This window comes from Plecotus auritus, assembly GCF_963455305.1.
Source record: "Plecotus auritus genome assembly, chromosome: 1".
Lineage (NCBI taxonomy): Eukaryota > Metazoa > Chordata > Mammalia > Chiroptera > Vespertilionidae > Plecotus > Plecotus auritus.
Window position 1 is genome coordinate 122,446,634 of NC_137770.1, and position 24,831 is coordinate 122,471,464.

General features: G+C 41.1%; 1 protein-coding gene across 12 annotated transcripts in view; it reads left to right on the forward strand.

Annotated features, from left to right (window-relative positions):
• MYO9A (myosin IXA) overlaps positions 1–24,831 on the forward strand; it is a 388,202-nt gene that overhangs the window by 296,749 nt on the left and 66,622 nt on the right. For 7 of the 12 annotated variants that reach the window (XM_080656867.1, XM_080656874.1, XM_080656872.1 and 4 more), the window contains 5 exons: positions 30–349; positions 1,694–3,283; positions 10,462–10,561; positions 11,073–11,285; positions 21,582–21,694. In XM_080656867.1, coding sequence (XP_080512993.1) covers positions 30–349; positions 1,694–3,283; positions 10,462–10,561; positions 11,073–11,285; positions 21,582–21,694 — 2,336 coding nt within the window. The remainder of the gene's footprint in view (positions 1–29; positions 350–1,693; positions 3,284–10,461; positions 10,562–11,072; positions 11,286–21,581; positions 21,695–24,831) is intronic. The other 5 variants (XM_080656868.1, XM_080656869.1, XM_080656870.1 and 2 more) reach the window with 2 other exon arrangements.

Genomic DNA, 24,831 nt, shown 5'->3' on the forward strand with positions numbered 1-24,831 from the left:
CAGTTTCTATTATTTTGTCTTCCCCACAGCGATTCTGGCGGAATTACTTAAATCAAAAGCAAGTCAGAGACGCAGCTGTGCAAAAGGATGCTCTAGTTATGGTTAGTGCAGCTACTCTTCTCCAAGCTTCCTGGCGTGCTCACTTAGAGAGGCAGCGGTATTTGGAGCTCCGGACTGCAACCATCATCATCCAGCAGAGATGGAGGGAGTGCTATAGGTGGAGGCACATGGCTGCTATTTGTATACAGGCAAGATGGAAAGGCTACAGGGAAAGTAAGAAGTATCAAGAACAAAGGAACAAAATTATTCTTTTGCAGTCAGTATGTAGAGGATTCAGAGCAAGACAAAGGTAATCTTTGTTGTTATAATAATTCTTCTCTCTGTTCAAGTACATTATTTATACTTTTGCTCTAACACTTGCCTAACTTGTATTAGAATTGGTTTTGTGCAATTTGTCTTCTCCACTAAACTGTGATACTCCTAGCAATTTTAATCTACATTGTGTGGTTTATAATAGAAGCTAAATAAGTGTTTATTGAATTAAAGTGGACTGAAAACCTACATGGTCTGTGGTTATAACCGCTAAGTTAATTTTTACATTATGTTGAATCTTTAAAAATCAGCATTATTCAACTGTTTTTACCTTTAGAAACTTTCATTTTATGTTTAAACTAGAGACCTGGTGCCTCAGCCCGGCCTGCACCCTCTCCAATCCGGGACCCCTCGGGGGATGTCCGACTGCCTCTTGCAATCCGGGACTTCTGGCTTCTAACTGCTTGCCTGCCTGATCGCCCCAAACCCCTCTGCCTGCCTGCCTGATCGCCCCTAACCACCTCTGCCTTCCTTCCTGAATGCCCCTAACTGCTCCCCTGCTGGTCTGATTGCCCCTAACTGCCTCTTGCCTCACCCCACACCCGGGACCCAGGATTCCCTCCTCTGGCTGGTTGCAGGCACCCGGGACCTGGGCTTCCCTCTCTCTGGCCAGCCGCAGGCACCCAGGACCCGGGCCAACTTTGCCTGGGCCGGCTGCAGCCATAGGGAACCATGAGCAGGTGGCTTAGCCTGGGCCACAGCCGCAGGTGCCCCGGACCATGGCGCGGGCAGCTTATCCCTCTCCCAGGCCACAGGCGCAGGTGCAGCCGCTGGCACCCAGGACTGTGGGACAGGCGGCTTGTCCCTCTCCTGGGTCACAGCCCCAGCCGCTGGTGCCTGGGACTGCGGGGCAGGCAGCTTGTCCCTCTTTCGGGCCACAGCCCCAGCAGCTGGGGCATGCGGCTTGTCCCTCTCCTGCAGCCTGGCTGGTTCCCATTCCTCTCTCGCAAGCTCATTTGTGCCTGGCTGGTCCCCATTCCTCTCTCCCCAGTGTTGAATGTCTGAGCCATTATAGCGTAATGGCATGAGGGCATGACAACCATTTGCATATTTGCTCTTTATTGTATAGAATAAGGTTATTGTTAAAGGAGAGCTTACTTCTGGCTTTATTTTTTTTTAGTAGAATGCTTAATTACGAATAATGCACTTAATGATATATAATCTCACTCATTGAAATAGAACTATGAAATGTGCTTTGAAGTTAGTTTGAAAAATACTTGGGTATATTAAAAATTTTTTTCTTAAGTTCTCAGTAAATGTATTTAAGTAAATGTATTTTCTCCAGTGATAACCTACTTTTTTTTTTCCTATTTTCATATAGATTTAAAGCTTTAAAAGAACAAAGGCTAAAAGAAACAAAACTAGAACTTGGGTTGATGAATACTGAGCCACATGGATGTCTGAAAATTCAGGGTTCAGACCCTTCAGAATGGGAGGATTGTTCCTTTGACAACAGAGTAAAAGCCATAGAGGAATGTAAATCTGTGATAGAGAGTAATCGAATTAGTTCAGTGGACTGCTTGAAGGATTCCTCAAACAAGCGACAGGAGAGAACCAGAAGCCAGAGTGGTGTAGACTTGCAGGAAGATGTGATTATAAGAGAGAGACCCAAGTCCTTGGAAGATCTCCACCAGAAAAAAGTAGGTCGGGCCAAAAGAGAAAGTCGGAGAATGAGAGAACTAGAACAAGCTATATTTAGCTTAGAATTGCTAAAAGTTCGTTCTCTTGGTGGTGTGTCTCCTTCAGAAGAACGGCGATGGTCTACAGAACTGATCCCTGAGTGCCTTCAGTCTTTACAGGGTACACCTGATAGTGAAAGCTCTCAAGAAAGTTTGGAACTTCTGAGCTGTGAGGAAAGCCAAAAGAACAAACTAGAGTCTGTAATGTTAGATGAAGGAGACTTGCAGTTTCTATCACCTACGATATCTAGCAGTCAAAAATTTGATTCACAGGCCAATGCCCGAAGTGCCTCAAGTGAGACTAACTATACATTGATTCAAAAGGGAGCATCCTCTTATTCAGTGCATTTGAATAATGGGACTATGATGGAAAAACTGGTTTGCAGTTCTGAATCCATTACCTGTAAGCCACAACTGAGAGACTCCTTTGTTTCCAGTAGTCTGCCTACATTTTTTTATATTCCTCAAGACCCACTGAAAACAAGTTCCCAACTAGACACAAGTATCCAGAGAAACAAACTAATGGAAAATGAAGAAACAATTCCAGCTCTTACTTTGGATATTAATAGGAAAAGTAGAATGTATCGCTTCTCAGGAGAAAATCAAGTTGTTGCTTTGAGTACAGATTCTTCTAATACTGTGCTTAATAAGTTGGAAAAGCTGAACACTGAGAAGGAAGAAAGGCAAAAACAGTTGCAGCAGCAGAATGAAAAAGAGATGATGGAACAGATTCGACAGCAAACAGATATTTTAGAGAAGGAGCGTAAAACCTTCAAGACAATTGAAAAACAAAGAATTGGGGAGTCTTTTCCAGTATCATCTTTCTATCAATCAAAGCAAAGAGTAGAGAGGCCGTCCTCTCTCCTCATTCCGAATACCCCAAATAAGAAAGGATCTGATGTAGTAGGGCATCCATCAGTAACTGTAAAAGATGTAGCTCTTGCCCTAAAAGACAATCCCTCTGCTCACTTTCCCCTGAAGGATCGACCTGTCACCCTGTTCTTTGAAAGAAAAGGAGGCCCATGCCAATCTAGTACTGTCAGTGAATTATCCAAGACAGACAGAATGTCCAACCAACTGAATGTAGTCTGTAAATTCAATAATAATGGCATTTCAAAAAGAGAACACTTTAGGCCAACTCAGTCTAATAGCCACAAATCTAATGACCCCCCCAGAGATGGAACTACTAGGGCCATTTTCTTCACACCAAAGGAAAATATGAGTATTTCCCTGTAAGTGAAATGTTTATTTATTTTTATGTATAAATGGGAAACTTTTTGGAGAATTTTGCAGGCATACCTCAGAGATACTGAGGGTTCAATTCCAGACCACTGAGCAAAGCGAGTATCACAGTAAAGTGAGTCATAATCTTTTTGCTTATTAATCATTAATCATCCTTGTGAATTACTTTTTTGTGAATTATTTTTTAAAATAAATTTTTCAAGATAAACTATCTGTAGTCTACTTGATCTAGTTTGCTTTACCTAAGTAAGATCTGCTTATCTTCAAAATGATTATATATTAGATTATTTATGTAAAAGCTTAAGTAAAATGTATATTTCAAGTCTCTCATTCTATAAGTAATACTAGAAACCTTAGCATTTTATAGAATTATAAATGTTGGTGTTTTTAAATTGATCTAGTCCAGTTCTCACATATTTTAGATGAGTTCACTGGTGCCTCCAGAGTTGAAATGACTTAAGGTCACATTAAATAGCTGGGACTAAGACCTGAGTTTCATGATTAGGAATCAGCATTGGGTTTCATAGTGGTGATAAGTACATGATGGTCTTCATCTGGTTCATGAGGAAGAACAAAAAGAAATGGAATCTAAAGGAAATGCCATGAGTTTAAAACTTAGGGTGGTCAAGTGCTATCAAATGTTCTAGTAGCCCGGCCGGTATTGCTCAGTGGTTGAGCATAAACTATGAACCAGGAGATTACAGTTCTATTCTGGTCAGAGCACATGCCAGGGTTGCAGGCTCAGTTCCCAGTGGGTGGCGTTGCAGGAGGCAGCTGATCGATGATTCTCTCTCATAATTGATATTTCTATCTCTCTCCCTCTCTGAAATTTTTTAAAAAGGTTATAATTATTGCTCTCTTTGGAGAACTAATCAAAGACCAATAGGCACAACTGTGGCAAGGGAAATTATAATGGCCAAAAGGGAATCTTTTAGGAGAAGTTAGGATTGCTAGGTTTGATCATGCATTAGTCAAAAAGGGAGATATCTGAATTGCCATTACCTAGGAAAGACTGCCATCTATTTAGGATTGTTTAGGGATTATTACATAGGACAAAGGACAAGATATTAATTTTGTATTCTGCTACTATGATGAGTTCATTTATTAGGTCTAGTAGTTTTTTGGTGGAGTCTTTAAGGTTTTCTTTGTATATTATGTCATCTGTGAATAATGACAGTTTTCCTTCCTCCTTTCCAATTTGTATGTCTTTTCTTTCTTCTTGTCTGATTGCTGTGGCTAGGACTTCCAGCACTATCTACACTAATAAAAGAGAAAGATGCAAATTGACTGAACCTTCGCGACGCCCACCAGCCAATCAGGAGTGAGTATGCAAATTAACCCAACAAAGATGGCGGGTTAATTTGCATACACAGGTGCAAGTGGCCGGGGTGGGACGCAGGCATTCCACACGGCCCCAGCTGCTCCGGGCTTCTGGGCAGTGTGGGAAGGCGTAAAGGCGGCTCCAGGCCGGAGCAAAGGCAGAAAGGCGGCTCCAGCCGGAGCGAAAGCAGTGCCAGCAGCCAGGGGAAGGAGAGCCCATTCTTGCATGAATTTTTGTGCATCGGGCCTCTAGTCCTATATAATAAAGAGGTAATATGCAAATTGACCATCACTACAACACACCAGATGGCCACCCCCATTTGGTCAAAGATGGCCGCCCCCATGTGGACACAAGATGGCCGCCACAAGATGGCCGGCAGGGGAGGGCAGTTGTGGGTGATCAGGCCTGCAGGGGAGGGCAGTTAGGGGTGACTGGGCTGGCAGAGGAGGGCAGTTGGGGGTAACCAGGCCTGCAGGGGAGGGCATTTGGCGGGGACCAGGCCTGGCCTGCAGGGGAGGACAGTTGGGGGCAACCAGGCCTGCAGGGGAGGGCATTTGGGAGGACCAGGGCAGCAGGGGAGAGCAGTTGGGGGGGGAGGCCTGCAGGGGAGGGCAGTTGGGGGTGACCAGGCCGACAGGGGAGGGCAGTTGGAGGCGACTGGGCCTGCAGGGGAGGGCAGTTGGGAGCAATTGGGCCTGCAGGGGAGGGCAGTTGGGGGCAACCGGGCTTGCAGGGGAGGGCAGTTGGGGGCTACTGGGACTGTAGGGGAGGGCAGTTAGGGGTGACTGGGCCTGCAGGAGAGGGAGGGCAGTTGGGGGCAGCCAAGCCTGCCAGGGAGGGAGGGCAGTTGGAGGGGGCCAGGCCTGCAGGGGAGGGCAGTTAGGGGCGACCAGGCTGGCAGGGGAAGGAAATTGGGAGTGACCGGGCTAGTAGGGGAGGGCAGTTGGGGACAATTGGGCCTGCAGGGGAGGGAGGGCAGTTGGGGGCAACTGGGCCTGCCAGGGAGGGCAGTTAGGTGTGACCAGGCCGGCAGGGGAGGGTAGTTAGGGGCGACCAGGCTGGCAAAGGAGGGCAGTTGGGGGCGACGGGGCCAGCAGGGGAGGGCAGTTGGGGGCGACGGGGCCGGCAGGGGAAGGCAGTTGGGGGTGACCAGGCCAGCAGGGGAGGGCAGTTGGGGGTGACCAGGCTGGTAGAGGAAGGCAGCTGGGGGCAATTGGGCCTGCAGGGGAGGGCAGTTGGGGGCAACTGGGCCTGCAGGGGAGGGCAGTTAGGTGTGACCAGGCCGGCAGGAGAGGGCAGTTAGGTGCCACCGGGCCAGCAGGGGAGGGCAGTTAAAGGCGACTGGGCCTGCAGGGGAAGGCAGTTAGGGGTGAGTAAGCTGGCAGGGGAGGGCAGTTGGGGGCGACCAGGCTGGCAGGGGAGGGCAGTTAGGGGCGACTAGGCCAGCAGGGGAGGGCATTTGTGGGCGACTGGGCCGGCCAGGGAGGGCAGTTGGGGTAATTGGGCCAGCAGGGGAGCAGTTAGGCATTGATCAGGTTGGCAGGGGAATGGTTAAGGGGTGATCAGGCTGGCAGGCAGAAGTGGTTAGGGGCAATCAGGCAAGCAGGCAGGCAAGCGGTTGGGAGCCAACAGTCCCAGATTGTGAGAGGGATGTCTGACTGCCGGTTTAGGCCCAATCCCTGTGGACATCCCCCGAGGGGTCCCAGATTGGAGAGGGTGCAGGCTGGGCTGAGGGGCACCCCCCCTCCCCAGTGCATGAATTTCGTGCAACGGGCCTCTAGTGTTGAATAAGAGTGGTGAGAGTGGACATATCTGTCTTATTCCTGATCTTAATGGAAATGCTTTTATTTATTTTTGCCCATTATGTATGATATTGGCTGTAGGTTTTTCATACATGGCCTTTATTATGTTGTATAATCCCTCTAGTTCCACCTTGCTACTCCCAACATTTTTTTTTCATTTCCACTTGCATGGAATATTTTTTTCCCATCCCTTTACTTCCTGTCTATGTTTTGTTCTGAGGTGGTGTCTTGTAGACAGCATATATATGGGTCATGTTTTCTTATCCATTCTACTACCCCCTTTTTTTTTAAAATATATATTTCTTTTATTGGTTTCAGAGAGGAAGGGAGAGGGAGAGAAAAATAGAAACATCAATGATGAGAGAGAATCATCGATTGGCTGCCTCCTGCACGCCCCCCACTGGGGACCAAGCCCGCAACCCGGGCATGTGCTTTTGGCTGGAATCGAACCCAGGACCTTTCAGTCCACAGGCCAACGCTCTTATCCACTGAGCCAAACCAGCCAGGGCTACCCTATGTCTTTTAATTGAAGCATGTAATCTGTTTACATTTTAAGGTTCTTATTGTTAGGTACTTACTTATTGCCATTTTTTCCCTTTATACCCATGTACCTCTCTTTATATTTCATCTTCTTTTTAAAGCAGTCTGTTAATGTAAAAAAAAAAATTCAAGCCTGGAAAGAATTCTTGTGAGTTTATTTGAGCCAATCTGTCGACAGTTGCCAGGAAGCAGAACTTCAACGAATTGAGATAATGCTCCGGAGAATGATGGGTTACATCTGTATTTATATATTGCAATCAAAGGAGGGACAAAGATGGGTTACATGAAATCCATTGGTGATAGACTAGAAAGGTGGGAGAAAGCAAAGCAGGGAAACCCTGGGACTGGATAAAAAGTAAAGTAATAGACACATACTTAGGTGGGTGCAGGAACAATTAACATGATAACAATGAAGGAATTTGTGGCATCTGTCCTCGTGCCCAGGCACATTAGATTTTTCTAAAGATACTAGAGGCCCGGTGCACAAAATTCATGCACAGGTAGGATACCTAGGCCTGGCCGGTGATCAGGGCCAGTTTGCGGGGTGACTGGCGGGGCGATCGGAGCCCCCACTTGCACCTGCTTTGGCTGGCCTGGCACCGCCTGCTCACTGGCCCGACCCCTGCCACCGCCGCCAGTCAGGGTCTGCTGGTTTGGGGCAGCTCCTGTGTTGAACATCTGCCCCCTGGTCATCAGTGCATGTCATAGTGACCAGTCATTCCACTGATCATTCTGCCGTTCAGTTGATTTGCATATTAGGCTGTTATTATATAGGACTAGTAACCTGGTGCATGAAATTTGTGCACATTAAAAGGGAATTAATTAGAGGAAATATTTTAATATTGCTATTTGCCCTTTCTCTATAATAGAAGTGTCAGAGATGAAAGAAAATTAGTAAAATATATATGAAAATCTTCCTCCTGTCAGAGTCTGGGATGTGCCAAGGGACCCAGAGTCAGGTCCCCACTCACCCGCGTGCACCTTGAAATCATGTGAGACCCAGACCTGGCCAGCCCCACCCCCATTGGGCGAGATCCAGACCCTGCCGGCCCCACCCCCGTCAAGTTCCACCGGGCAGGGGGCGCAGCCTCAGGTCCCCTGGCCAGGTGCCAGGTGGGGGGCATAGCCTGAGGTCCCCTGTCAAGCCCCGCTGGGGGGGAGAGTGCAGCCTCAGGGCCCCCGTCAAGCCCCTCCAGGTGGGGAGCACAGCCTCAGGTCACCAGGCATACGCCAGGCGGGGGATGTGGCCTGAGGTCCCCAGTCAAGCCCTGCTGGGTGGGGGGCGCAACTTCAGGTCCCCTTCCCCAGCCCAGTGCCACACAGCCTCAGGTCCCTGCTGATTGCTCGTTACATGAACCCCGCCTCCGCTGTGGGTGCAGCCATCTTGTGTTACAGGAACCCCGCTGCCTCTGTGGGCTCAGCCATCTTGTGATGGCGTGAGGATTAATTTGCATATTACCTCTTTATTATATAGGATATTTTGAGATAATGCTCTGGAGAATGGTGTTCTTACATCTGTTTTTATACATTGCAATCAAAGGAGGGGACATAGGTGGGTTACATGAAATCCATTGGTGATAGATTAGAGAGGCAGGAGAAAGCAAGGGGGAGGGGAACCTCTGGGATTGGATAAGAAGTAAAATGATAGACATGTACTTAGGTGGGTGCAGGAACAATTAACATGATAACAATGAAGTAATTTGTGGTATCTGTCCTGGTGCCCAGCACATTAGGTTGTGCCCCAAGGGGTCCAGAAAAAGGGAAGTTACAAGTTACCCAGACATTTCAAGGGTATGTTATTATAGATGCAAAAGGACAGATAGGCTCAGTTAAGGTAAAGGTTGACCTTGTCAGTGAAGATACTGGCCTAGGATGTAACTACCCATAACTGCTTTTAGTTCAAGTTTAATTTCAGACCATCCTTTGTGGTTACTTTAGGTCTCTGAGTTTGCAAGACCACCATGCAGTCATTCCCTGAGTTTGTCAGGTTAGCATGTGGCCCCTTTCATCCACAAGTCTCTTTAACATTTTTTGCAATGCTGGTTTGTGGTATTGAACTAATTTTACCTTTTTTTGTGTGTGTGGTCTGGGAAGCTGTTTATTTGGCCTTCAATTTCAAATGATGACCTTGCTGGATAGGGTAGTCATGGATTCAGGTCCTAGCTTTTCATTACTTTGAGTGCTTCATGCCAGTCCCTTCTGGCCTGAAGTGTTTCTGTTGGAAAATTAGCTGATGTTCTTATGCGAACTCCCTTGTAGATAACTTTCTCTTTTGCTGCCTTTAAGATCCTCTCTTTGTCTTTAATGTTTGCTATTTTAATCTTGATGTGTCTTGGTGTGGGTCTCTTTGTGCTCATCTTGATTGGAACTCTCTGTGCTTCTTGAACTTGTGTGACTTTTTCCTTCACCAGGTTAGGGAAGTTTTCTGTTATTATTTCTTCAAACAGGTTTTCTATTCCTTGCTTACTTCTTCTGGTACCCCTATGATGCGGATATTGTTATTGTCCCAAAGTTACCTTAAACTATCCTTGTTTTTTAAAATTCTTTTTCTTTTTGTTGTTCTTATTGGTTGTTTTTCTTTTTCCTTACATATCACTGATTCAATCCTCTGCTTCATCCAACCTACTTTTAATTCCTTATATTTTGATGTCAGATAAGGTATTCTTTATTTCTTTCTGGTTCTTCTTCAGGGTTTCTATGTCCTTTTGCATGCTGATGTAGTAATTCCCACTAAGTTCCTTGTAGTTCCCATTAAGTTCCTTTAATTCTCACTAAATTCCTTGTTCTGAACTCTATGTCTGACAAATTGCTTGCCTCTATTTCATTTAGCTCTTTTTCTGGAGAGTCCTTTTTTCTTTCATTTGGGGGTTGTTTCTTTGTCTCCCCACTTTAGCTGTCTCTTTGTGTTTGTTTCTATGTATTAGATACAGCTGCTATGACTCCCAGGCATTGTGGGGTGGCCTTAATTGTCCTGTGTTATCCAGTGGTGCAGTCTCTTTTATCTCCTGAGCTGGATGCTCTAGAAATGCTCCTTTTGGGGGTTCTTTGGGCTCTCCTCTGGTAATTGGGTCTTGATTGTTGTCCCCTTTTTGGGTGGGATCTCCCCTGGGCTGACTGACTGTGATACTCAACCCTGACCACATCATGAAAGCTGTTGTACAGTCTCAAGGTGGTTTTTGCCCTTACTTGTTTAAAAGTCTCCTCTTTAGCTAGTCTTCAGTTGGCTAATTCAGGGAGAATGTACCCCAATTTAGTTTCATTTCCAGTTTGTTTCTGGGAGGAGGATCAAGAAAGATCCACCTATCCTGTCCCACCTTGGAAAAACCATCAATTCTTGATAATACTATCAATGTGATAATCAGAAATTTTTTGATATATTTTTGGGGGAATTGAATATGTATGGAATTTGCTGGAATTCTTCAACCTGGTTGTGGAAGTATATTTTATGCTGTACTTTAAGACTGCTGCCAGGAATTGAAATGTAATCCTGATTTTATATTCTAAGTGTCAACAAGGAATCCTTAAACAATGGAAATCCTAAACTCCATAAACAAGATGAACCAATTTGGAAACCTGTGAAGTTAACTGGGCCGGGCCAAGGAGAGGTAAGTATGGAATTTTGCCTATCTATATTTTATGCAAAATCAATGCATGCTATTTTGGAAATTATTATTCTTGTAGACATAGCATCTCATCTACCCATTTAATCTGAAGAGTTTATAGAGAAAGAAGTCATGAATTCAGTTTGTTCTTACTTAGGGAGGTGTACTTTAGGCAGGGAATGGTGTCTACAAACTCAGATGGTATTTACAAAAAAGAAGTTGCTAAGAAAAAGAAGGCAATTTATGCAAATGATTTTTGTGACTTATTATGGCAATAAAAGATTTTTCCTTGGCTATGGAGAAGAACAGTGTAAATTTAGCTTCCATTCTCATCCTTTGTCCAGAGTAATGTATATGGATTACTTTTGGTTATCTCTGTCACTTCTAGTGGAAAGTACATTGTGGGTGGAGGGATGTTTCAAGAAATTCATGAGCTCTCTGATATCTTTCATCGGCATCATCTCAAAAACAAAACAAAACATTGTTGTGTTATTTGTTTTATCATTTGGTCAAGCAGGTTGCCAGACCGGCCCATAAAAAGAAAGCTCGAATGGCGCGGACGCGCTCCGATTTCTTGACTAGAGGTACTTTTGCTGATGGGGAGGGGGATACAGAGGAAGATGATTACGATGACATTGAGCCCCTTCTCTCCCTTGACCAACCTTCTCACTCTGAGCTAGAGCCAGCTCCCATCCTGGGTCAGGCCTCTCACAGTGACTCCGAAATGGTAATTTTATATAAGAAATATTGGCAACAAGCAAATCTGATGGGCATAGTCTTTGCTAATCTAAAGCTAACCTTCACAGCTTATTCCCTGGATAATGTTTTGTACATGGGAAACCTCAGTGAACACAGCAAATAAGCTAAACTTTAATTTAATAGGACAAAGATAAAAGGCACTTTAGCAGTTTATGTCAAATCATAAATTAGGCAGCATTATGGTTAACTTAATGTAGAAATGTTCTGTATTATGTCTTGAAAGGTCTGGAACATGGACCCTCAAGTATTTTTTCTGTAACAGGTGAGATGATAAACATTTTAGACTCTGTGGGTCAAGCAGTCTTTGTTGCAACTTTTTAACTCTGCCACCACAGAGTGAAAACAGCCAGAGACAATAAGTAAACAACTGGGCGTGGCTATATTCCAATAAAACTATTTACAAAAACAGCAATGGGCTGTATTTCACCTGTTGGCCATAGTTTGCTGATCCCTCTCTGATCTAGTGACTTAGCTTATGTGTTAGAGTTAGACAACCAATAGCTTTTAATTGAAATGGTATTCTCTTTTTTTCTTTTTTGCGTTTAAAGTTGCTTTTCCTCCCTAATTTTTTAGTAATAGAAAATAAGCATGGCTTTTTAAAAATTTTATATAGTGAGCAATGCCAAAAATGTCTCCCTAGACCAGCCGTGGGCAAACTACGGCCCGTGGGCCGGATCCGGCCCGTTCGGCTATTCTATCCAGCCTGCGGAGCCGAAAGAGCGGAGGGTTCTCTTGCTCTCCCCTCCGCTCCTTTACTTTGAATTTATATTAGTTCACACAAACACTCCATCCATGCTTTTGTTCCGGCCCTCCGGTCCAGTTTAAGAACCCATTGTGGCCCTCGAGTCAAAAAGTTTGCCCACCCCTTCCCTAGACCATCCCAGCCAAGGAGAGGTTTTGTATGTACTGTGAGTTTGTTATAATCACAAATTATAACATTGGAACTAGGTTTAAATAAAACTGCATTATTTCAACTAAGAATATAACTTTATCATAAGATCTCAACCAAAATTATATATATATATATATCACACACACACACACACACACACACACACACACACACACACGTGCCCCCCCCAAAAATATGTAAACACACTGTAACAGCTGATAGCTCAATTTTGAATATGAAATGTATTTTAATAAACACTGCCTTTATAATTATTCAAAGTATTTGTATACATTTTGGGGAGACACCCTAAAGTTGGGCAAGTGTTGAATGTATTTGTGCATATAAAGTGTTAATTTTGGAATTGACCTGGAAAATACACAATATAAGGACCCTGTATGTCTGTTATGTACTAAAACATTACACTGGTAAAGTGGAGTGATATGCAGATTATAACCATGCATATCCTTAATTAAGTTGGATCTCATTTTTTTTTTATGGTAGGAAAATCTTAGGGTGGTCTTCTTTTGACTCATTAAATATTTTATCTTTTTTTAAAAAAAATACTTTATCTTTGACCTATTTTAAGCTGTTTGTGCCAAAGATCGAGTTTATTAAAATTTTTTCCAATTTCCAGAATATTCTCATTTTCTTTATCTTTTGTTGTAGATAGACCCACTTTTAAAATGACAATATTGACATTCTAAGGAAGAAAAAACAACAACATCGAAAAGTGCACTATCAGTTCTCTAATTAGACAAATGATTCATTACACTGAGCCAAACTGTAGGATTATAAATGATTGGAACAATTTGTATATCACTAATATATATAATTAGACCAAAGCCCTCTCTTCAGGTACAATAAAATAACTCTATTTTGGAGGTGCCTTGTTTTTTAGTTATAAATAGCAACACATACTCTTTTATGATTATTAAAGATGAATTATGTGATGAAGCAAATTAATTTTTTTAAAAATAGATTTTATTGATTTTTTACAGAGAGGAAGGGAGAGGGATAGAGAGAAACATCAATGAGAGAGAAACATCGATCAGCTGCCTCCTGCACACCCCCTACTGGAGATGTGCCCGCAACCATGGTACATGCTCCTGACCGGAATCCAACCTGGGACCCTTGAGTCCGCAGGCTGACGCTCTGTCCACTGAGCCAAACCAGTCAGGGCTGAAGCAAACTAATTTTAATGAAAAGTACTGCCTATGTATTTTTTACTGTGAATTGGGAGCATGCTTAATTTATTCTCTAAAGCATAAATAAATACTTTATTTGTGGAAGAACTTAGCATTTGTAAGTTGCTGCTTTGTTCCTGAGAGTTTCCTTTGTTACAAACCTTAGTCTTTTTGGTGGTAGAATTTTCTTACTGAGAACTCTACTGAGATGAAACAGGAAGTTGGGCTTTCTGCTTGGAGCATTCAGCCCCTTTAAGGGTTCTAGCTGGTAGCCTCTGCCAATGATTCTGTTCACCTGCTTGACAGTCACTGCATGCCAGTAGTTATAGAACACCCTCTGCAGTATGTTAGTCACCTCTCCAGCTTTCTTACTGCCCTTCTGTTTCATTACTATTTTAGGAACAAGTGGTGATGGTTGCTTCTGGTGGATACTTGCATGAGGAAGCTTTGCTTTCTAGAATATGCTGATAGATATTTAGTGGGGTTGGGGTGGGAAGGGTAGGGACAGTTTTAAAGTGTTTCTGTTTATCTTGCAAATATACCATGTTCTAATATCTGATATTGTGAAGATGAAGACTAATTGCTTCTAAATGGAATCTACTGAATTTTCGAAATTGAGATATCTTTTGGATTTTAAATGGGCTTTATTCTGTGGCACATGGACTTTTAAAAAACATTATTGTTTTGTAGTTTTTTTGCTTTGTTTTTTGTTTTTGTTTTTTGTTTGTTTTTGTTTTACTGGACAAAATGATCCCATCACTGACTTTTGCTAAAATGTGTGTCAGTTTTATCTTGGAAGAAGCCATCTATCCTTTCCAGTTGTGAAACATCTAATGAGATAAAGGCAGTTTATAAATGAATTACATGAAGGGAATTTGATAAGCATTACCTCCTAAGTTGATGAATTGTTGCTCATCAGTTGTTAACCAGTTGTGGGGGAGTGGAAACAAGAATAGTGGTTTCCCTCCTTAAGACTTCAGTATGTGTGTTTTTTTTTAAATTTCTACTTTTAACTCTGTCATTTGAATAATTGTTTAGTCTATGTATGCTGCTCTCACTTAGTTCTTATACCCACTATGTTGGCTTTTACCCAAGAAGAATGACACATTATGCTAAGCAGTATTTTTAAGGTGGTTTTTATATAGCATTCTAGTCTCTCAATCTTCTGAATGGTGAGTTTAGTAAAATAATTTCTATCCGTTATTCATAGGATTGGTATAGGTAACATTACAGTTTTCTCTGTATAGTTTCTTCTACCATTCTCCAGAATTAAACCAATCATTTCTATGGGTATGACTTCAAAATAGCACTCCAGAATTTGTCTTTTTTATCTCCAGTATGATAAAACTAAATTTCTCAATCCGCCCCCCCCACCCCACACCCGCCGCAACTGCTGTCACTTCTTATGTTCTTATTTCTGTGTGTTATTCTCTGAGATACTCTCCAATCCTCATCTGTGTTGAGTTTTCCTTCTTTCCGTTGTCCACTACCCCAAAATCAGCAAGAAAAACCTGATGATTAAGTATGGCTAAGTTTATTAACTTATTTTATAGTAAGTGAAAATCAGCCTTGATTAAGTCTTAGTAATTTCTCAGAAAGGGGAAGTCAAGAGAGGCTGTGTATAGGATTTAGGGACCTAGGCTAGTGATTTTGAGATGTTCTTGATAGTTGGAAAGCTGGTTGGTAGTGAACAAAGTTTATGACATAAGAGGTTTGGATTGGTGGCCCTCACACAACAGCCACAATGTTAAATACACTGAGTATTTATATGTGTATTTTATTCCCTCCAGAAAGTTAGGGATAGTTTATAGCATTGTGGCTTTGCTCTTTGAAGATTGCATAGACTTTCCTTATGAAACAATCAGTATTTTTAAAATTTATTATGTGATCAGTTTTTGTGAATATATCGTGTACATTTGATAAGGTGTATTTTCTATTTTGAGTGTAAAATTTTAGTACATATCCATAATCTCTACCTTATTGATTATGTTGTCTTCTATATTTTTATTATTTTTTTGTACACTTGATCTGTCTTATACACAATGAATGTTGTATTAAGGTCACCTTTTATCATTGAGAATGGTATCTTTTGTCACATTCAGTATGTTTTGCTTGAATTCTTCTCAATAGTAATATCACAGCCTGTTTTCTTATTATTTCTATTTGCCCAGAATACTTTTAGTCATCCCTTATTTTAGCCATTCCGGATCTTTTTGTTTTAGATGTGTGTTTTCTACACAGTATAGTTTGGTCCTGCTTTGTGAGCCAAATTAAAAATTTCTTCCCCTGATAGATGAGTTCAATCTATTCATATTTATTAATATAACTGATAGATTTAATCTCAACTTTTGTAATTTTATATTGTGCTACATCAAATTTGCTGTGTTATGTTACATGTTTTTTTTCTCTTTTAAAAATTTCTTTTGATATTTAGGGAGGGTCGTGTTCTTGTTCTATTGGTTGTTTTCTTTTGTATATAACTTTTTAAAATACCTTTAATTTACTACTTTTTAACCAATTATTCTCCAGTAATTTTTTAATGAGTAATATTCTTTAATTCTCATCTACTGTGACCCAACTATTGATGAGTTACTCTACTCTCCACTTTCCCTCTCCCTTCTACTCTTGGTTCTTAGGTTTCTACTTTGTCAGAACATGTTATTTTCCATATTACTCTTTTACCCTAGTCCCCATCCTTGTTTTTGCCTGAGATACACTATTAAATATATTGAATGATGACATTAATTGTTTTGCTGAAGTTTCCTGATTTATCTCTTGTTTGGATGATGGTCTTCCCCTAGTAAATTACTCACGAAGGGCTCATAGATGTGGAATTCCTTGAGTTCTTTTTTTTTTTTTAAATAAATCTTTATTCAGATTATTACAATTATTTCTCCTTTTTCCCCCCATAGCTCCCCTCCACCCATTTCCCACCCCACCTTCTGCCCTTACCTCCCCACCACTGTCCTCATCCATAGGTGTATGATTTTTGTCCAGTCTCTTCATGAACCCCCCATACCCCTTTCCCCCTGAGAATTATCAGTCCACTCCCTTTCTATGCCCCTGATTCTATTATATTCACCAGATTATTCTGTCCCTCAGGTTTTTAATTCACTTGTTTTTTAGGTTCACTTGTTGATAGATATGTATTTGTTGTTCATAATTTTTATCTTTACTTTTTTCTTCTTTCTCTTCTTTAAGAATACCTTTCAGCATTTCATATAATACTGGTTTGGTGGTGATGAACTCCTTTAGCTTTTTCTTATCTGTGAAACTCTTTATCTGCCCTTCAATTCTGAATGATAGCTTTGCTGGGTAGAGTAATCTTGGTTGTAGGTTCTTGCTATTCATCACATTGAAAATTTCTTGCCACTCCCGTCTGGCCTGCATAATTTCTGTTGAGAAGTCAGCTGACAGTTGTATTGGTGCTCCCTTGTAGGTAACTAACTGTTTTTCTCTTGCTGCTTTTAATATTCTCTCTTTGTCTTTTGCTCTTGGCATTTTAATTATGATGTGTCTTGGTGTGGTCCTCTTTGGATTCCTTTTGTTTGGGGTTCTGTGGGCTTCCTGGACTTGTAAGTCTATTTCTTTCACCAGGTGGGGGAAGTTTTCGGTCATTATTTCTTCAAATAGGTTTTCAGTATCTTGCTCTCTCTCTTCTTCTGGCACCCCCATAATTCTGATGTTGGTACGCTTGAAGTTGTCCCAGAGTCTTCTTACATTATCTTCAACTTTTTGGATTTTTTTTTTTGCTTTTTGCTTTTTCGGTTGAGTGTTTTTTGCTTCTTTGTAATTCAATTCTTTGACTTGATTTTTGTGTTCCTCTTGTCTGTTTTTGGGTCTCTGTATAATATTTTTTATTTCAGTCAGTGTATGTTTAATTTCTAGTTGGTCCTTTTTCATATCTTCGAGGGTCTCGTTGTATTTATCGGCCTTTTCTAGGATATTCTTAAAAAGCCTTATAACCGTGGTTTTGAATTCTATATCCAGTCGTTTGTTTTCCTCCATTTCTTTCGTTTGTGATCTGATTCTTTGATGCCGCATTTTCATTGCTTCCCTGAGTTGGTAAGGTAGATTTGTGTGCTAGGTTTCCAATATGGCCCAGTGGGTCTGCCTCCCCAGTTAACCTGAGGTGGACACTCTTGGTGCACCCCTTTGTGGACTGTGTGTACAGCCTTGTTGTAATTAAGTCTTTATTGTTGTTGGTATCACTGGGAAGAATTGACCTCTAGGCCAGTTGGCTGTAAGGATCAGCTGTGTCTATGCTGGGAGAAGTTCGGTGCTGGAGAGAGCCTTATAGGATTAGCTTGCCAAATTGCAATAGCCTCTGTGCTCAGCTTGGATGGGGTGGAGTCTCAGTCTTGGCTTCCCGTCAGCCTTGCCCTTCCTTGAGTTCTTTTTAAAGGCTTGATATTTGAAGGGACAACTTGGCCTTATAAAATATCCTTGATTCATAGTTTCCCTGAATTTTTAAAAAATAATGTTTTATTGTTTACTTGCTTTATTTGTTATTTTTGGTAAGCCTATTGCCAGTATAATTTTCTTGCTCTTATAAGTTATTTGATTTTTTTACTTGGAGGCTTTCAGAATTTTTTCTTTATATTTAAAGTTTCTGATATGTCTTCAAGTTGATCATTATAGATCAATTACTCCATATACCTGCAGGACTCTGTCAATATTTAAATTCTGGTCTTGCCTTATTTATGAACAGTTTTAATGGATTATTGTTTTAAATTTCTGTTGTTTTCCTTGTTTAGGAATTCCAATTACTATAAATAAGTTATTTTCTTATTTTCCTGTCTTCCATTTCAGCCACCTTCTCTCTGACCCTTTTTTCCTTATTTCTTTATATCATCTTATATTCTTTACTAGAGGTCCGGTGCACAAAATTCGTGCACGGGTAGGGTCGCTAGGCCTGGCCGGCGATCGGGGCCTTCCGGCTGCCGGCCAGGGCCTTCCTTCCCTGTCTGCTGGCTAGGGCCTTCCTTCCCTGGCTGCCAGTTGCCAGCCAGGGCCTTCCTTTATTCCACACCTCCCTCTGGTGGTCAATTCACGTCACAGCAAGTGATCGAACTCCCGGTCTCCTGGTCGAACTCCCAAGGGTACAATTTGCATATTAGACTTTCATATATATAATCTTCCCGCCTTTGTTTAGTCCCTTTAAATTTCATTTGTACCTTTTTCCCTTAGTCATGTTATAAGTTAGTCTTCATTGCACTATGTTTTTATTTCTTTTCTGAATTCATTCAACATGTTTTTTCATTTCTTACTGGTATTTCATACATGTGAGGATATGTAATTCATTCAATTACAGTTTTCTGCTTCGAGCTTGGTGTTTTGTTTTGTTTTGTTTTTTTCAGGGGAAAGGGCAGTGGAAAGTGGAGTTAACCAACTGAGTTGTTTTGGTTTGAATTTTCGTTTTCTTACTGTAGCTTATGTAGATTTTATATGTTTCAACTTATTAGTTTTGTACATTTGGAGTAGTTTTAAAGAACAAGTTCAAGCGTTTTCTCTTCTGCCAGTATAGCAAAGTTCAGTTTCTTTTATACACAGCCTTTTTGGGTTTGTTTTTGTGATGGCAGAGACATTGTGTTTCTGATATTATTTTTCTTCTCTTTTGTATTGCTGGATTATAAAATTTTAAAAAATACATATTTTTATTGAATTCAGAGAGGAAGGGAAAGGGAGAGAGAGAGATAGAAACATTAATGATAATGAGAGAGAATCATTGATTGCCTGCCTCCTGCACATCCCACACTGGGGATCAAGCCTGCAACCCGGGCATATGCCCCGACCAGGAATTGAACCGTGACCCCCAGGTTCATAGGTCGACGTTCAACCACTGAGCCATGCTGGCCAGGCACTGGATTATAAATTTTCACCTTCTGCTATGTTTCCTCTTTAATGCCCAGTCTCCAAAGGCACCCCTTTCTTCCCTTTTTTTCCCCCAACAGGTTTTATTGTACACAGAGGGGATGGGGCTCAGTCCTTCTTGGCTGCTGCCTTCCTCATGGCTGCAAGGACATTGCTCAGCTCCTCTCTCCTCCTCTTGACACAGGTGTGTGTCCCACCCTTTTCTTGATGAACTTCAGGGCCCTCATGTCCTCAGAGACCTTGAGCAGCTCATAGGGGGCAAAGCCCACACACCTCTCAGATCATGTCCCACATAAACTTAGTTTGCTTGGTGAGGTATCCACGGTGGTGGCTGTGCCTTGGCTTGCTCATGTTCTTGGTGTGGCCCTTGTTGAGGCCCCTGGCTATAGGCTAGTGCAAAGCCTTGGCTGCTGCTCCTCAATGGCTGCCCACCTGCCTCCCTTTTTTATCATCTTTTACCTCAGAAATAATGCCTCTAAAAATATGCCATTTTGAATCACGTGCCATTTTATGTTCTTTCTCTTTAGTCAGTTCTCTAACTACCAGTACTGGATAACATTTGTGTTAGTATTTTTCTTCTCGTTCTCGGTATATAGTCTTACTTATTTGCATGCCTAGTTATTTCTTACTGGATGCCTGACTTTGTGAATTTTGTCTTGTTGGATATTTATATTTGATTAATATTCTTGAGCCTGTTATATTCCAGCAATATTCCAAAACTTTGTTCTGGAAGCAACTTGGTCCTTTTAGGTTTTCCTTTTAAGGTTTGTTAGGCTCACTGTATTGAATACTGGAAATTTGTCAAGAGAGTAGATTTCAGGTCCTCTCATCAGCAAAGAAAAAATAAAGTAACTGAGTGAGGAGATATGTTAATTAACTTAACTGTAGTAATCATTTTACTACTTATATGTAAGTAAAATTCATACAGCTTAAACACACAATTTTTATTAAATAAAATAAAAATTTGTTAGGCTCAAGCAGAGCAGTACTTAGGCTAGACTGTTGAGGCATTTTTCTTGACTATTGAGGCAAGATTCTCAATGTACTTTACTCAGTGCCCTGGGAATCATAAAGTTGTGTACCCTGATTCTTGGGCACAGGCACTGTTACTGGCCTTTTGTGAGGGATGAGCACTATTACCTTTAATCCTTTCAGGTGTCCTTTTCCTGGTCTTGGGCAGTTTTCTGACACAGAGGTATTGACTAGTACTCAGCTAAATACTCAATGTGTAAACTCTGAAGATCTCCAAAGTTCTTTCTCTGTACATCCTCTTCTCTCCAAGCTCCTAACTTTTGGTCACCTTCGTCTCTCTGGACTTTTAGCTTCATGTGTTCAACTCAGAGAGTCTGCCAAGTTTCACCTGGATTCTCCCTCTCTGTCACAGCTGGAAACAACCTCAAGTCACTAAGCTGGGGCAGTTATAGGACGCACTTCCTTTTTTTCTCTTCTCTCAGGGATAACTGTCCATCATCTTGATAAGTGCTGTTTTCATGTTGTTTTGTATGGATTTCTGTTTTTGGTTATTTCAGCAAAAGGATAAAAAGGGTCCCTGTTACTCCATCTTTGCCAGAAACAGAAGTTTGTTCTTTACATTTTAACAACTCAAGATAGTTTTTGTTGTTAAGGCCATAGTCAAGCAGACGAAAGGGTTAAGGAAAAGATATTATAACTATAGAAAAATTAAATATTAGGAAATGACTTGAATAGGTAACAGGAAATTCACTCCTTTAAAAAGTAATATTGTAAACAAATGGCACAGGAATTACCAATTGAAATTCAGGTTCCAGTTGGATAGCCATATAAGTTGTTCATAATTTAGACTGTTGGTGGTAATAATGATTTTTTATTCTTTGCTCCTTTGTTTTCTCTTTTCTTTCTGTGTACTTGCTCTTTTAAATTTTTTACTGGATATAATAAGAATCTATAATAGCAAGTTAAGCCATAAAAATGAGCTATGAAAGACTGTACTTAGCATCTTACATTTGTCAGATCCTGGATCTTTTGTCTGTATCTTTAGATGGTTTAACTTTTTTCTTAACGTTCCACTTAACATTTTTTGTTAAACTGTCAGAAAACATGAGCTGGTAGGTTCTATTTAGCATTGTCATTGACCCATGTTTTCTTTACTTCAGATTACACCAGGCAGAGTTTTAATAGGTTCTCTTATGTCAGTAAATCTCTGTATAATATTAATGTATTTTTTGTATGTTTTTAATAGGTATAATTCTCAAAAAATTATATAACCTGAATTAGAGTTATAGTGCTATGATATATTACTTAGTTTTAAAGTCTTCCACATATGTAATTATTACAGACTTCACAACGATTTTCTTCGGTTGATGAAGAAACAAAGCTTCATAAGACTATGTCTCAAGGAGAAATTACAAAGTTGGCAGTGAGAGAGAAGTCTTCAGATTTGGATATAAGGTATAAAATATACACTGAAAGTTAATAGGGATTATATAATTTATTTCCTAATTGACTATAGTTAAATACTTAGCTTCTTTTCAAAAGCATAATTGACAGAACAATTAGTTTTGAAATTTAGTTATTTTCAACAAGTATTAAGTACCTACTGTGTGACAAGCACATAATAGGTCAGATATATAATATGAGCTTTATCTTTCTAAGTGTGAATTGAGCAAAGTCTTTAAATCATTATATGACTTGTGATTTTTTTGTTGTTGTTGTAAAAGAAGAGATTAGACCAGATGAGATTGAAAATATTTTTCAGTTTTGGACTTAGATTTTATTCTGAGTTAAGTGATTTACAAATGGAATTGGAAAAATCTTTTGGGAAATAATTCTGTTCTCTTTAAGAGAGTATGTAGAATTTTTATTTGTCAAATAAATGTATTTGGTATGTGAAGAAAAGGGAAACCTAGTGCACAGTCAGTAGAAATGCAGATTGTTGCAACCACTATGGAAAGCAGTGTGGATGTTCCTCAAAAACTTAAAAATGGAACTGCCTTATGACCCAGTGATTACCCTTGGGTATATAGCTGAAGAAAACTAAAACACTAATTTGAAAGAATATATGCATGCGTATGTTCACTGCAGCGTTATTTACAATAGCCAAGATATGGTAGCAACCCAAGTGCCCCTCAGTAGATGAGTGGATAAAAGAGCTATGGTCCATTTATACAATGAAATACTGCTTGGCCATAAAAAAAAAAAGTCTTACCTTTTGCGACAGAATGAATGGACCTAGAGGGTATTGTGCTAAGTGAAATAAGCCAGTCAGAGAAAGACAAATACCATATGATTCCACTTATATGTGGAATATAATGGAATAAAATAAGCAACAAATAAAAAAGAAACACTCATAAAAGCAGAGAACGGACTGACAGTTGTCAGAAGGGAGGTGAGTTGGGGGACTTGGTGAAAAAGTTGAAGAGATTGAGAACTACAACACTGGAAATATAATCAGTAATATTGTAATAACTATGTATGGTGCCAGTTGGATGCTTGGGGCAGCAGGCAGATCATTCTGTAGTTATGTGCTTTTCTAGCCACTTTGCAGTACATCTGGAGCTAGTGCAGAATGATATTGGGCATGGACTGTGTTTAGGGGGAGAAATTAAAAGAAAAAGAAAAACACCCAGTTTATTAATAAAAAACACAATTTTATAGTATCTTAATTGACAATGAAGAAATCATTACAGGAAAAGAAGAAATTTTAAAGTAATTTTACATTTATTTAAAAAAATGAACTTGAAGAACAAATAAAATTGACTTATTTCAAGAAAAATATTTACTACCAAAACTGACTCTGGAAAATATTTAAAGAAAGATTAAGCAGACTAAATAAATAAATAAATAAATATCTTTGTCCCTTATCCTATCTAATAAATTAGTAATATGCAAATTGACCATCACTCCCAACACACAAAGATGGCTGCCCCCATGTGGACACAAGATGGCCAGCAGGGGAGGACAGTTGGGAGGGACCAGGCCTGCAAGGGTGGGCAGTTGTGGGTGATCAGGCTAGCAGGGGAGGGCAGTTGGGAGGGACCAGGCCTGCAAGAGAGGGCAGTTGGGGGCAATCAAGCCTGCAGGGGAGGGCAGTGGGGGCAACCAGGCCAGCAGGGGAGAGCAGTTGGGGGGAACCAGGCCTGCAGGGGAGGGCAGTTGTGGGTGACCAGGCAGGCAGGGGAGGGCAGTTGGGGGCAATCAGGCCGGCAGGGGAGCAGTTGGGTGTAATCAGGCTGGCAGGGAAGTGGTTAGGGGGTGATCAGGCTGGCAGGCAGAAGCGGTTAGAGGCAATCAAGAAGGCAGGCAGGCGAGCAGTTGGGAGCCAGCAGTTCTGGATTGTGGGAGGGATGTCCAACTGCCCGTTTAGGCCCGATCCTACATCCCTCGAGGGGTCCCAGATTAGACAGGGTGTAGGCTGGGCTGAGGGACACACCCCCGCCCCCGTGCATGAATTTTGTGCACCGGGCCTCTAGTTGTGTTATATAAAGCAGTCAGGCCCTCACTGAACACTTGAAGATCACATTGAAATCTATCTGGTTCATAACACTATTAAAGAGCAATTCCTTAAAGGTTGTAGAGGCATAAGCCAGATAACCCAAATCCGGAGCAATTTATCCTAGAGATAAATTTTGGCAAACTAGAAAGAACATATAGCTGGAGATAGCAGATTAAGTATACAAATTTAATTTCCACTTTCTCCTTCAAAATTACTAAAATGATAAAACCTATACAGGACAAAAAAACAAAAACAACAACAGGAAAACAGCACAAGACAACAATAATAAAACTGCGGTATCCAAAGAGTAAATAGCCCAGCTGGCATGGCTCAGTGGTTAAGTGTTGATCTATGAACCAGGAGGTCATGGTTCAATTCCCAGTGAGACCACATGCCTGGGTTGTGGGCTCCATCCTCAGTGTGGAGCATACAGGAGCCAGTCAATCAATGATTCTCTCTCATCATTGATGTCTCTGTCTCTCCCTTCCTCTCTGAAATCAATAAAAAAGTAAAAACAAATTTTAAATACTGGTAGTCCTCGGGTTACATTGGACTCGACATATGCCATTTAGTGTTTATGTCACCATCTCCCATTTCCGTCATTTCGACATATGTACATACGTGCTTTATGTTTTTTTATTTATTTACCACAAGTAAAGGTCAGGAATTGTTATCTTTCTTTTAAATTTTTTTTTACTGTTTCACTTCATTACTGCTGTGTATGTGCTCTATGTGAGTGACATAGATGCTTATGTAGGTGGGTTCCGACTTACGGCGATAATCGTGTTATATCACGCCATAGGAACGGATCTCTGACGTAACCCGAGGACCTACTGTATGCCATGGCCGGTGTGGCTCAGTTGGTTAGGTGTCATCTTATGCACCAAAAGGTTGCCGGTTCGATTCCTAATCAGGGCACATGCCCAGGCCCAGGTTGTGGGCTCGATCCCCACCCAGTAGGGGCCATGTAGGAGGCAACTGATTAATGTTTCATTCTCATCTCTATCTTTCTCTCTCTTTCTCCCCCATCACCCTTTCTTCTCTCTGAAAATCAATTAAAAAAAATATGAGACAGTTGAATCCTAAACCAACT